The sequence below is a fragment of the Lepisosteus oculatus genome, chromosome 3 (genome assembly GCF_040954835.1).
Source record: "Lepisosteus oculatus isolate fLepOcu1 chromosome 3, fLepOcu1.hap2, whole genome shotgun sequence".
NCBI classification, from domain to species: domain Eukaryota; kingdom Metazoa; phylum Chordata; class Actinopteri; order Semionotiformes; family Lepisosteidae; genus Lepisosteus; species Lepisosteus oculatus.
This window is the reverse complement of record NC_090698.1, coordinates 55850865-55865713: the sequence shown is the minus strand read 5'-3', so window position 1 is coordinate 55865713 and position 14849 is coordinate 55850865. Positions and strand designations below refer to the sequence as shown.

Sequence of the window (14849 nt, the reverse complement as noted above, 5' to 3'; positions counted from 1 at the left end):
GAAAATCCCCTATCTGCCTCACTCACTGAACCAGACAAATAGAGCCATAGTTGCTAGGACACGAGTTAATCACGACAAAACTGCTTCTCTTTAGGTCAAGAACACTGCGCATGACAGCATATTCATCACACTACATAGATTGCACTGAAAAGGTCTTTAATTGCATTTGGAAAATCAATAAATAGTTGCAAATTTTCCACAGAGAAACTGGATCACCTGTTCTAAACTTTAAAAAAGTGCTTTTGCATTGGAAACTAGTAAAATGAAATCAACTTGCCATTACATTCTGCTAAGCAATTCCTTTAGTGTTTTGAATAATTATACCCTGTAAAAACAAATGATCTGGAAATCTTTAGAAATGCTAATGCAGAAATGCTTATTGAACAGCAGCTTTGTTACTATGTTTCACAAATGCAAGGGCTTGCTAATTATTAACTAAACAGTGGAGGGGGGGGTCTGTGGTACAGAGTAAAGTAGATACTTCCATCATTGTTAATTTTCTACACATTCTACATTAAAACCAAATACAGTACATCTAATATTTGCAATATGTATTTAAACATAAGGTCAGTTGTTTTACCACTTACAAATTAAAAGTCATAACAATATGATAGCACCATATTGTTATACGACACACTAAATGGCTGGTCACCACAATAGCAACAATGGGCTCTACTTGCAACTAAAGAAGGGTCTTTAAGTACCAGATCAAAATTCCATTATCCTGATCACTCCCATATAAACACAGGATCCTTTAACAAAAAAGAAAACACCACTCCTAATGTTGTGGTCTTGAGTCCCTTCAGTTTTACAATACTGGACATCTTAACCACTAACCTGCAACTACTTAATCACTAATCATAATTAAAAATTACAGGATCGTTGCTGACAGCCAAACCAGCACACCACGGGCTACAGCTCACATATTGGGATGTTATACCTTTGGTTTGAGGCTTAATTAACAGGGCCTGTACCCAGCAAGTCACACCTGGGCTCAATCAGCCCCCTGGAATCACCTCAATTAACTTCAATTATTTTCTCCAAAAATATTAAAAAACCATGCAACTCAAGCCAAGCTGGATTGACTATTACCAAGATGTATATTGAGAGGTGATGAACTGAAAAACTGGAAAAAAAATGAAAAACTGGAAAAAAACCATGGGAAGATCTTTAATTTAATCATTAATTTATGAATGTAATTTAATAACTCAAATGTAAAGGATACTTTCACTCCAAAAGATACAAATATGCAATAGTATATAAATATATACTGTATATGTTTCACATATATTATGTATTATTATATGCTTTATAAAAAATGTTTTTGGGGGGTGGTAGAGTAAAATAGGATATCTTTGTGTATATGCATTTTGTTTTATAATTTCATTGTTCATTTTTCATATGATTATTATGGAAAATATTTGATGGTAAAAAAACTAATTAAAAAAATCTTCTCTGAAGTATACAGCATGTGATGCAAATGGCAACAGGAACCATCCATTCATGCAATAGCAAAAGAAAATGTTTGAAAAGAAAATCTGTTTTAAAAAATAAAGGGTACTTAAATGTACTTGCATTTTTCCAATTCATTTAATTCAATGTCAGAATGCCACTACCTGAGAAATCCATTTAAATTCATCTGGCTTCATGTACAAACATCTTCTTTTAAAATATGAAATATTTGAGAAATGCAATATTTTCTATTGCTGTCTGAGAAATTGCATCGGGAAAAAAACAGCCTATCCCCTGCATAAGAACAGAATTGTACACCTACAATAGACTGCCCAGGCTGCTGAAATGATGTTTGCTAAATAAATATTTTCTCTTAAAAAGGATCTTTGGCCTTGGTTTCACACAGCACTAAATAAAATGAGGGTACTCACAAAAAGGGTTATAAGAATGTAATATTGAAAGAAAGTATTGAATTAAATTCAAATTTCTTCCAAGGCAATTATCAATTATTTCTTTGATAGTCAAAAGTCACAACTCGCACATCTTTTTGAACAGGTTATGGACAGGGTCTAATTCCACATGAATTTCATTCTTCAACACTATTGGAACCCTTACTATGGGGTGGTGCTCTCCATGATGTTGTCAAACTCAGCGATGACCATCATGTAAGTTGATTGTAAATTAATATTCATCTGAGAACATGACACATGACCACTGTTGCACCATATATCCATGTTGCACTGGAACAACTGCATGGCACTGGATTGTCCCACTGAGGAAGGCCCACCTTTTAAGTGTAGCTGAAATCATTTATTTCATTTCATGTAGTATTTAAAATTTGGGTGTCTTTCAAACTATAGATTCTTCTCTTGGCTCAGCTTCAAATGCTTGTAAGAACCTCCTCCGCAGTGTAAAATTGAAATATATTCTGCCTCAAAAATATGACTAAATACATTAAAATGGTTGCACTAATAAAAGCAAAAATAATGAGAACAAACTGTGACAGCTGTTGTGTCAGTTAACTTTGAAGGAACTTTGGTCCTTCAGAGTTAATGAGCATTCTGAGTTTTTGTTCAAATTGAGATGAAAATCACATGCTTAAATGATCATAAGCTTTTCCAAGACTTTATAAACTGATGATCTATTATTAATGTAATAATATTTCTGCACTGAGGTTGTCCAGGAGCAGGGCTGGAGATGCCTGCAATAGAATAAAGTGCATCAATACTGTGGTGTGATAAAAAAGGCATTTCTGCTTTCACGATTCAGAGATCTATTAAGCCATAGATCAGAAAATGAGTTAACTGCGTATCACTCTCCTTCATTCATTTCTAAAAACAGTAAGTGTGTGACCCAGATTCTTCATGTTTTCTGCCTTCTAGAATTACCTTGTTTGATAAGATTCAAACATCTGAATCATAATCCTTTCTGAAGTTCCCCACAAATAACATTTGAAACATTTAATCTGAAAGCATTTTTTCTAAGAGAATCAAAGCTTTTAAGTGTAGACAAGCACTCATTTTCTATTCACCTCTACCTGTATAATTTTATAAATACTGCTTATACATTAGCTGATATCTAACACATATGAGAAACCAGACTTTGTTAGCCTCTTTCAGTACAGGAGTATCTGATCATTTTAAGCTTTACACAAATGACATCTTGAGTATTTTCCCATTTATGGTGCTATGACATGATCTTTCAAACTTTACAAATCAGTGAAAAACAGTTTTAGTGTCCTAACATTGTTTTTCCACAAATGTTTGAAAGAAACTCTCAGACTCATTCCACAGCTTAGTGTTTTAATAGTGATGTCTTTTAAGAACACAAAATGATACGGCCATCCATACAGAACAGTTCACATTCCCATTCTAGAAAAAAAAAATGACTGTAGTTTTCTTCTAAAACCGAAATGGTTCCATACAAATTTGATGATTATAATTATCAAAATGTGAGGAAAAGAATTCATTACTATAATGTTAAATCATAAAAGCATAAAAAGCACTATACAATTTAACAAAGAAATTAAAAAAAAGACAAAGGCAAAAAAGATCAGTTTTTAAATTCTTGATTTCTCATCTTACAATTTAAAGACTGGACATTTTCTTATTGTTAGTTTGATATTACAAGTTGATTCAGAAATATATTCCTTTGAGGATCACAGTTTTGCAACTTTCAGAAATCTTGTGAAATCATCAATTCTTGTTAAATGTAAAATGGGACCAATTAGCCCTCTTGAAATGACTTACTTGAACAAAAGTGACTTTTTTATTTAAGAAGACAGGTACAAGGAATGCGAGAAGTCTGTAACCATTGAATTCCAGGGTTCTAAAACGGGAGATAAACGGGAGCTAAGGGTACATTTCTTTTTCATGATCCAGTTGTTTTTTATCACTAAAACAACCTACACTAAAATAAAGTCAAAAACTGTTTTAGAAAGAAAATGTGCAGTACAATTAAATTCAATCACCATCTAGCAAAAAATACTGTAAAATCCAACTGCATAATCAAATGATAATAATTAAATCACAATACTATTTTTAAAAAAGAACATAAACATTAATGTTATTATCCATTCAAGTATTTCCCAATGAATAGCAAAAATACATATAAACTCTTCATTCCTGGATTCTTAAGCCATCTGCCTCAGGCAAAAATTTCTTACTGTCAGTCTTTTCAGCTCTGCCTAATTCAGGTATAGTGAAATCTTTCCATGGTCTCCCATTGTGGAATAAAGGGTTTATAAAAATAGGACCTAGGAACTTTTCAGAAAGTGCATTTCCCTAAAATGTACCATTGTCCTATAAGTCAAAGACAAAAGCCTTTCATAGCACTATGTACAGAGTCATATGCCAAAATGAGAATTAAATTACTTCATCGTGATGGCACCAATCAAAATAACCATGGTAACAGTCAGCTTAAAACTACAGAAACAAAGAATGCCCCCCTCCCCCCATCACCAATAACCCCCCTTTAGCAAACCAACAACTACTAATGGGATTAATAGAAACATGCACCAGTATGACCAAGAAAGATTTTTATTCTGATAGTACCTACCTCTTTTAAGCAATATAAAGGATACAGTGGGATAATGATATGTTGCAATACTAAGCTATACCTGCCGAACATTGTGTATCACATCTACGCTATTCCAGAATATAAAGGAAACCAATGCCCTCCATAACCGATAAGGTAACTTCAACAGACACTGTTTAAAAATAACTATAATAATATTTGACCAAAATGGGGAAATAATATACAATGACAAGTAAATAACCATTACAACACCCGTCTTTTACACCAAATAGCTTTAAAAAAATGTAAGTTGTATAAATCAAAATGTGGGAATAATTTGCATCCTTAACTTATCAAATTCTATTGTCATCTACGCGTGGACTGATATTTTTGGTTTTAACTGCCCATGTAAATAACAAATGTTTTGCATTTGTCCTTTGGTTTCACAAGTATGCATTTGAGGCTAAACATCAATGGAAAATTTTGTCTACAGTACATGGGCTGAATATTTTTTATTTAAATTGGTCTCTAAAAATTCAAGATAACCCAAAAACAAAATTCCACATATTTGATACAGAAATTGACCTGTATTTAAAGTATAAAAAATCCTATGAAAGTCCCACTCCACCTAATAAAGTGTATGGCACTTAATTCTAGTTTATGGCTGGAGGAATTAAGCCTCTGTACAAGTATACAGTATATATGATAAGGTAATCTTATCTTAGATGTCTGCCTCACTTAATCAAACTGCTGATAAGCTACTCCTCCATAAATCCACACAAAAGAGAGAGCTGAGTTGGAGGTTTAAGTAGTCTTAATGATTGTATAACAGTCAACATTTTGTACAAATTTATTTACTGCCAAAACTAAGAAAAAGTGAATCTGTGTGCTTAGACTCTTGTAGTTAAGATGTATTCTGTACAAAGGCTATCTTTCATTATGAATTTCTTAATCTTAAAGAACAGTGAAAAAAAATTACACCCATGGTATTCTGTAATGGTACACAATTTCCTTCCTATTGCATAAATACCGACTCTCCAGTAAAAAAAGTAATCGTAATGCGATTAGCATTTGATGTTTCATCACTCAAGTGGGTGTACATCACAATAAAATATTAATTAAGAGAAACTGACATCTAGAGTTGAGCGGAGGAGTGCCATAATTGCTTAGTGCAATTCCATTACCTATATAAAATATGCTCAGGACTGTGATAAAGAGTGCAATCACAGAAGCAAACACAGAAAAAAAGAAAAAGTGCAATAGGTGCATTTAACAATATTCCCCATTACCAAGCTACAATTTTCAAAAGTCACATGAGGTTACATTATCAAGCACATACAGTACATTATTGCTAATCTTAAAGGATTCCATCTCTGTATTTAAAACATCTAAATCCCCCTATCAATAGCACATACTAACAAAAGTTTCTCTTCTCAAAAGAATCTGCAGATGTGGATTGATTGTGTAAACACAATTTTGATCCGATGGTAAAGAACACAGTTGAATGATAGCAACATCGAGGATGTGTTGTCATCTGCTTAGGTTCAAACAGCTGTCTGTTTTGTCTCACTGATTTGTATTACCGGCTGAGCAGGCAAAAAACAGCCACGGAATCCTATGAGACTCAAAAATAAATGATAACTTTGTCTCTCTTCTTCATGTCTTGTTTCTGGTGAACATCCGTTCTCCTCTTAGAGTCAGATGCTGAAGCTGGTACTGCAGTACCTCAGTATCTGCAGGCTCCCTGATGCTCATTTTGTCCAAGTTGAGGTAGTCCAAAGATTTGGAATGAGCCCTCCTGCCCTTTAGGAGACAGAGAGGTAGAGGACCATGAAGGACTTTGCTAGGCTCCACAGAAGACTTGAGGCTATTCTCACCTGAACTAGGCATGCGTCTTCGTCTCCTCCCATTGACAGCTGGAATGTCGTAAGGCTGGTAGTATCGGCTCTTGGTTTTATAAACCCGGGAAGCCCGGTGCAGCCCTAAATCCAGAGGTTTTGTGCGTGGGCTGGGTAAGGCCTCTGCTGCAGTCTTCTCGGTGCTTGACCATTTCTGAGCAAGTTTTAAAAGCTCCTCCCCGGTAGTGAAGCCCACAAGATAGTTGGAGTCCATGTGGAGGATCTGGTAGCCCGAGACCGTCCTTTTGATAGGAGAACATGGCGTACTTGAGCAACGAGGCTTCTCAGGTTCGGACTTTGATGGAGAATTGATCTCGCTGGAAGGTGTAGGCAGAATGGACATGGAAGTCCTGGAAACTCCACTGATATCCACCTCCATCTTTTAAGAGCTGACCTTGCTATCAGAGAGATGAAATACAGAATTAGCATGTGGCTGAGTTAATGACAGCTGATTTATTTGTAAAACCTTGACATTAAATTACAGCAAATTCTACACAAAATACATTTTTTTTTGTTTCACTTATTTCTATATATATACAGGTGAAATTCACAAATTTGTCCATTGACCTCATCCCTTTTGATATAAATGTTATTTCCATTTCCAAATATTTACCCATGGGACAAATGGTTAGGCTGCAATTTCTCAACAAATATTTATTCCAATTATTCTCAGAGGTGCTCAAAGTTAAACCTTTTTTTGGTGTCTCCACCCTTCCATAACATATTCATGTACTGATCACTGATAAACACAAAAAAAAATTATATTGTTTTAAAACTTAAAACTTATAAATGGGCTTGTGTAAATAATTTCTTATGCCTGTAAGAAATAGGTCTATTTGACCTCAGTATTAAAAAAGCTAATTTTGTTCCACTTTTATAACATATTTCAGATTCTTTTTAACAGTCCCCAAGCATGATTTTATCAGGTCATTGATAACTCTTTCACGATTTGTACAAGATCATTCAGTAGAATCTTTTTGACCGTTAGGTTTTTTTGAGCAGAAACAAATTCAGCTCAGGAATCACTACACCTAAAGGATCTAGATAATATTACTGTAGATGAACCTGATCAGGAATCAGGAATGCAGGATCTTAGGGTCACTGAGATCTTTATACTATCCTATTGTCCTGTCTGATATTGAGTGGGACTGCCCAATTCGTGTCCTGGAGGGTTGGTACGTTAATGGATTTTCATTCCATCTCAGATCTTTATGAGCTACACCAGATGTTGATACCTAGAAAACCCACAAATGCAACACCCCTCCAAGACCAGGACAGAAAACTTTTGATCTAGAGGTGTTGCAGGATTCTGCACAGTACCACTTTGAATTTACAATCTCCAATTAGCTATACCCACATGACTGGGAACAGCTAATTGTGTGTTTTTCCTGTATTGGATCTCAGCTACAAACCCCATTACCACATATAAGGGTGAATCAGGAAGCATAGGCAGACTTTTCCAACTCATTCAACCTTGAGGCATTCAGCTTTTAACATGTCACAGACAACACAGCCTCATACTGGAGGATTACAGTCGACTGGAAGAGAGACATGTCCCTCTCCAACAGCATCAATTGTCGGAATACAACCAGAAGCTGAGAGAGCCCTAACTGACAAATCCTACCCTACCCTCAGCAGCGCTCAGCCAATTGTGAGCTGCAGGAAGGAATTCCAGTCACAGTGGGCTAAGATAAGATAAGATAACTTTTTAGCCATATACAATTTTTTGCATTAGGACATTAGGCTTGCATTAGCCTAGTGACATGACCTATGCTTGAACTCGTGACTGTGCTTGGGCAAGGGCCTTTGCTGATTGAGCTACTCAGGAGGCCCTATAATATTGTTACATTTCAATCCTGGACAGAATCTACAAGAAAACATGCAATAACGTATTATAATGAGCATCCTACAGAACATTAACCAAAATCGAATCCATCCTGGCCAAAATTCCTGCCAGTACACTGTAGAAGCAGTATGGAGTGCTGGTTAAAACTTTGAACTCTTGATCCAAAGGCTGTAGGATGAAATCCCAAATGTGGATGTTTCTGATTATATTTAAATTTAGATCTCTAAATAAACATATTTAATTAAAACATTATTATTCGCAGAGCACTGTACACTGTACATATCCCTCAATGACAGTGTCTTGCCTAAAGGGACTTGAAAGGATAAATTCAACACAGACACATACCCGATTGCTAACATCCAAACCTGTTCAACCAAGCATGGGATAAGGATTAGTCCCATCAAGAAATGAACCAAAACACCAGACACTAGAATATAGGTCAGGGTGATCTAAAATTTACAAGCTGACAATATTTGACAAAGAACACACCAAAGCAAAATAATCAGATTAAACTTTAAATAGCTTAGATTTCAATAATGCCAAGCTCTTTTCCCGATGTTTCCTGATGTTTACAGAGAAGACAAGCAAAAAAAAAAGATTACATTTTATTTTAGTTGACATTTGAGCTATGTATAATGTTGACAAAGGAAGAATATGGTTTACAGGTAAGTAAACAATTGCCAAACAATTGCTTGTCAGATTTTTGGCTTCAGTAGATTTTTGGAACCAAATTAAAAAAAACCTGTCACGTCCACTGTAATCTGTCGGTAGTAGTAGAACAAGCTTCCATCACCTTCACAGTAAACCAAAGAAATTTACTTACTGTATGTGCAAACACATTCATTTTTCCCCAATATTGTTGGTAAAAATATTATATACCAGTAAAGAAAAATATTAGATACATTTCAACATATTTCAGAAAATGTGCTACGGAAGGCTGAATTATATAACAATAGGCAAATTACATATTGACATATTAGAATCTGTCCTGCTGTCTCAGAGATGCCCTCTTCAGGTGCACAGTGTTCTTGAACTGGACATCCAATGCAAGTTGGAAACATGCCAAAGCAACAACTTTGATCAATAACATGCAGAGGTGAAATATGTGGTGAGAAGGTCAAAAAAGCAAACTGAATCTGCACTATGTTATTTGATTTTATGAATATCTGGAGCTAAGCAAACAGGCTTGTTCACTGGTTCACTGCATCCTGTGGCATTCCTTCAGGCCTTCACAGTGATGCTGCAGGGTACCTAAAGCAATCAGCTGTACACACCGAAAAAAAGAACACTGCATCCACCCCAAGACAAGTACATTTCTAAAGGATTTCCATTGGAAATGGAAAATCTTTAGAAGAAAATTTTCACGTGAAAGATCGGACATGTTAAAAACATAATGAAAGGCTCTGTTGTTATTTCAAGTATGCCAAGCTATAAACAATTTAGTAAGTTGACTCCTTTCAGTGTCCAGTAATAATACTAGACAAAGTAAACAAAACTTAGCTATATTCAAACTTACTTAAGTAGATGGACAACACATACTTGCTTAATGTTTTTAAATTAACAATAGTAATTCAAAAAAAATCATGTCAAATAAGATACGACTTAGAAACTGGTGTCAAATACATTTAAACATTAAAAGAAAAAAAAATGCATAATTACATGTTCCTTTCTTAAAAAACAACACTGCTACTTGCCAATGCAAATTTTCAAGAGTCCTCTAACCTCTTCTTTAATACAATGGAGAACACCCATACTGTGCACGGAGGATATAAGAAAACAGGTGTTAGGCTGTCACTGCTCACAATGTACCATACACACTACAAAACTGTGGCATTGTAGATAATCAAGGTAAGCAAAAACATCAAATGGAACAAAATCTAATCTAGCCTGAAAATTCCTAAGTAAGTCATATCCAGGGTATAACCCCACCTTGAAGCCTGTCTCAAAAAGCACAGTGTCCAGCACACCATGAAACACCTAGAAATAAAGAATGGATGAAGAACAATATAATGTCCACTATATTAAATGTTTACACTATAGTGTAAATCTAGCACACATACATGATTCAATCCCTTACTTTTGATCAAATAATAGTATTTATTGACCTGATGATCTCAATGTGTCCTAAATGGCCTTCGGAAACCAACTATAGTTTGTTTTTGGCACCTACAACTCGCTCTGTTCTCATTTGTTTCCATAGTTGTTCCTCGCTGAGCACAACGTAATCCCCTATGCCTTTTTGGGTCGTCTCCTAACATCCTCCATCAGTTTTAAAACACACGGGGCACATAACTGCTACAGTAGTTCACACAAGATCAGAACAGAACCAGTCAAACCTAGCCAGCATGTTTATAGAAGACAGGAGGGAAACACAAACCCCACACCCTAGCATTACACTATTCAAACCATTAGAAACCATACTAAAACCATTACATTAGGACCTTAAAATGAATAATAAGGCATAATACATGATCATATGGACAGTAAGGATTCAAGGATTAACATTAGTTTAAATGTACTGAATACTTCATTTGCAATTAATTCAAGACAAAACCACAGTGCCAGCTGTCACTTTGTGAAGACCTTCTACTTGCTTCACACCCACTACTCAAATGGGAATTGTCTAACATTCAATAGAAATGCAATGAATCAGCAATGGCCCACTCTCACCCCTATAACCACACAAAGTCATCAATATTCCTGACCCATTTATTAAAAAAAACAAACGGTGGCCTTTTAAATGCTGATTGTTCCAAAAAATGAGCAGACTGAAATGGGAAATGATTTTGTAAATCTTATGTTTTCACAAGCAGCTACAAAAAACACCTTTCACAACTCCTCATCAATACAGAATGTAGAGTAGAAGCAGTGTTCTCCCTTCACATAGAGTTTGCTCAGTCCTGCAATCCTCTGTACATAGCTTAGAGTTCCTAACCAAAAAAACAAGAGCAAGCTGTGTGCAGAGTAACACCCTATCAGATTATCCCAGAGGATTTCTTCTTATTTGTATTTTTTACTTCTAATAGAAGTTCAAATGTGGTTCTTATCATACAAATATATTTGAAAAGACTTAGAAACACAGGATTTACTGATGAATAAAGAAATATCACACATTTTTCAAACCCTATAGAAGACGCTTATGATTCTTTTTTCAGTCAGTAATGTCAGGAGAAAAATTCTGTTTTGCCTTCAAATCACGAGCAGCTCTGAATATATACATTGTCTTACCTGCAGTGATCCAAAGGTAAAGCACAACTCATTCAGTTTCACCCTCTCAAGGCTTATGCATTCAGTAAGCAGAGAAGAAAATGTGTCAGCAGTGCTACAGCCATTTAAGGGAGGGGATATCTGAATAGCTAATCAAAAGGAAGGTCATCTGTGAAATCGTATGTAAAATATTAGGAGAGAGGCCTTTTGTGTCTACATGTAATGGAAGATGTAACAGACACTATCCTGGTCTAAAATACTTTCAGGATATGCATCTTTTTATGCGTTGCATATTATGCATTTCTGCAGATTCACACCATCCATCCAATTATTTTTAAAAAGTCCACATTATTTTTAAATCAGCATGAAAGGAAAACCGAATGCATATTATTTTAACGTGTTAGTGAAAGGTTCTTATAAATGAGAATTTACCTCGGTCCTAATAAAATTAAAGCATGGGTAAAGGGTAAGGTAAAGGTAAAGGTTAGCCAATCTAATGTTCATTCTGCCTATACATTTTAAAAAAACTCTCGATGAATCGCAAGGTGGAAACGTGTTTAAATCATCGACATTTTTTGAAACCTTGTCGACACCTGTGCTGCACAGTTTTTCAGTTGTCAGCAAACACAGTGACGATGCGGAAGACAAACAGAATCAAACACAGAGGCCCAACAGCGCATGTTTGTTCAGTTCAAAGACAATTAAACCCAGGACAGTGACATTACATTCCCCCATTTACCGTATGTTTGTCGACTATGGTCACAAATAACTGGTTAAATACAAAAATGACAATCCATAAACCAAAACCAAACCAGTCCCATCATATCAGATACATACAGTACTGTATATAACCCCACCCTCAACGGCAGCATTTGTCCTACACTACACAGAAAAGGAAGTCAGTGCATCAATGTTTTAGCGCCGCGTAACCTGAACATAACGAAACCCCTTGACAAATGAAAAAACACGATAGCCACAGTAATTCAGTATGCTAATTATCGTTTATTCAATAGTAATTCTGTATGCTCATTTTTATTTTTTTCTGCGTTCTTTGGCTTTACTGATTACCAGTTTCCATAACACTGCAATAAAAAAAAGCCCTGAACGGGAATGTTTTTAATATTGTATCGTAACGATAGAACATTTTGCGATGCATTTTATTGAATAATAATCTAAAACAACAACAAAAATGTACAAACCTTTGAACAGAGCGCAGATGTGAAGCTACCCAAATGCAAAGTAAGACGGATCTAGGGATGAGACCTCCAAGCTCTTCCGACGGTCACATGACACAGTGAGCTCATCTGGGCAGGACCTGCTCACAGCCAAGCTGTGGGACGTTGTGCTACGTGAGAGGAAATTAGTGAGAAGTAAATAAACACATATCAATGAGGGTTTAGGGGGCATTGAAACAGATTTCTTAAGAAGAACGGGTATTCAGACTAGTGAAGGACTGTGTCAGGCCCGTTTCAGACGGTTTAAAGTGTAATTCTGAATTTAACGTGGTACAGTAGCTGTGATGAAGCATGTGGAGTAATTGAAAGTCATATTTTTTTGTGCAACGCTTGTATACAGTAAGTGTGATAGATAAGGGATTAATAAATGTCCCAAAACCGTTGATTTGAAACGTTAAATTTCAAGTCTGTAGTTTTTTATTAAAAGGTATTCATTAACGTTTGCGTGTTTAAATACGTGTATCTAACACATCTGGATTCAGTGTAGCGGGGCTTGGAGCACATAGCTACTGTACATTTGCAGTGTAAACATGCCCCTCTTTACGGAACGGACACTACTGCAGTCTGGGGGCTCGTTGCCTTCATGGGATGCTTCTCATTTAACACTGCAGTCTTACCGATTGGTCAGTAGCTTTTTCGTATGTTTTTTAAATCCACTGTCATTTTAAAAGTCAGTTTAATTACAAGCTTCTGCTGGATGTGGAAGCATTTCAAGCAACTGTTAGCTTTTATTCTGCTGTACATGTAAAAAAATAATAATTGAGAAGGATAAGACAGTGGGGGAGTGTTTGACAAAGCAGTCCTTACTCTTTTATTGGTAGGAATTCTCCCATTGTACTGGACTGGAATAAGGTTTAACAAATCTGTGACCTCCCTGTCTTGTCTCTTTGGGCCAATTTAATCATTTCCTTCATTCGGCTATGAGGTCAGCCCATTGTAATTTTGGTTTTTGTACTCTTCCAACAATGCCCCAAAGTTGTATCCTTTCATTTATTTTTTGACAGTTTTCCAAACCTGCTGTTATACTGTCACCTTCCAAAATCATTTTGCAGTTTGAATCAATTTCTTTGATGGAGAAGTTGGAAATATCCCTCACTATTTAATTCACTCTGATGTGAGTTTACTCAGAAAGTCTATACATAGTCAGGATTCATCCACCATCCATTTTCTCATCACTTCATCCAATTCAGTCATTGTGGCTGATTGGGGAGCCCACAAGTCACACCACCTCACCAAGATTGATGGGGAAGTTCAATCGAGACAGTCTGTACAAGTGTTTTCGGTATAGGACTCTAAAAGTACTGATTGATGACAGCGTGACTGCGACATTAATCATATACTGGGATCTCATTTTCTCTATGAGCAATAGGACAGAATCTCACAAGATGACATCCAAGTGTGAAGCATACATCACAGACATACAGCTTAATTCCTAATATGACCACACACATACTACTAATCTCTAACTTTCACGGTAGAACCCCTTTCAATCAATTCTGTTGAAGACCAAGGCTAATCAGCATAATGAATTTACCCATGTAATACCTTTTTGATAAAATGTCATTTCATCTGCAGACAACTAGTGCTCAGTATTATAGTTATTAGCACTCTGTGGTATTCTGCTTTATCTTATCAGTGTTTAGACCAGACAGATGTTCTACAAGGTATGAAATATTTTTATTCGCTGCCAGAATTTCATTACATTTATTCTTCGATAGTCTTTCTCCTTTCTAAACTACAGTATTGTGTCCTCTTCTAAAAACCTTCAGGTTTTCATTTTCCCTTTGCTCTTGCCTCTCATACCTACAGTATGTGGGGCGATCAGTTTCCTGTGCACATCCTTTATTTCCTCCTTCTTCAAGAATTCTTTAACTATTTGTAGCATTTCACATTTTACATTTGCCATTTACAGCTCTAAACCTGGCTTTCAGCAGAAAACACTGAAGCACTTCATAAAACAACATTTATTTGTAGTCCCATAGCTTCTAAGATGTTGCATGTGCTCTTCTGAGGTCAAGATTTGCTTCTGCGAAGTTGTGAGTTCCAGTGAGCTACTTGATTTTGATCTGCGGAAGAATTTCATAAGGTGCAGTGATTTGTATATTTTAAGCTTTATATTAAAGCCATTAACTTTATGACATTTTTTGTCATAGCTTAAATAATTGTGGAAGATGAACCCAATTCTTATTCAGATTG

At 35.8% G+C, this 14849-nt stretch overlaps 1 protein-coding gene across 1 annotated transcript; it reads right to left on the bottom strand.

Moving 5' to 3' along the window:
- Positions 1-3237: 3237 nt before the first annotated feature.
- Positions 3238-12712, bottom strand: macir (macrophage immunometabolism regulator). Its single transcript, XM_015336499.2, has 2 exons — positions 12618-12712; positions 3238-6763 (listed from the first exon to the last, which is right to left on the bottom strand). The coding sequence occupies exon 2, from the start codon at positions 6742-6744 to the stop codon at positions 6124-6126; it is 621 nt and encodes a 206-aa protein (XP_015191985.1). The 5' UTR covers positions 6745-6763; positions 12618-12712; the 3' UTR covers positions 3238-6123.
- Positions 12713-14849: the final 2137 nt, after the last annotated feature.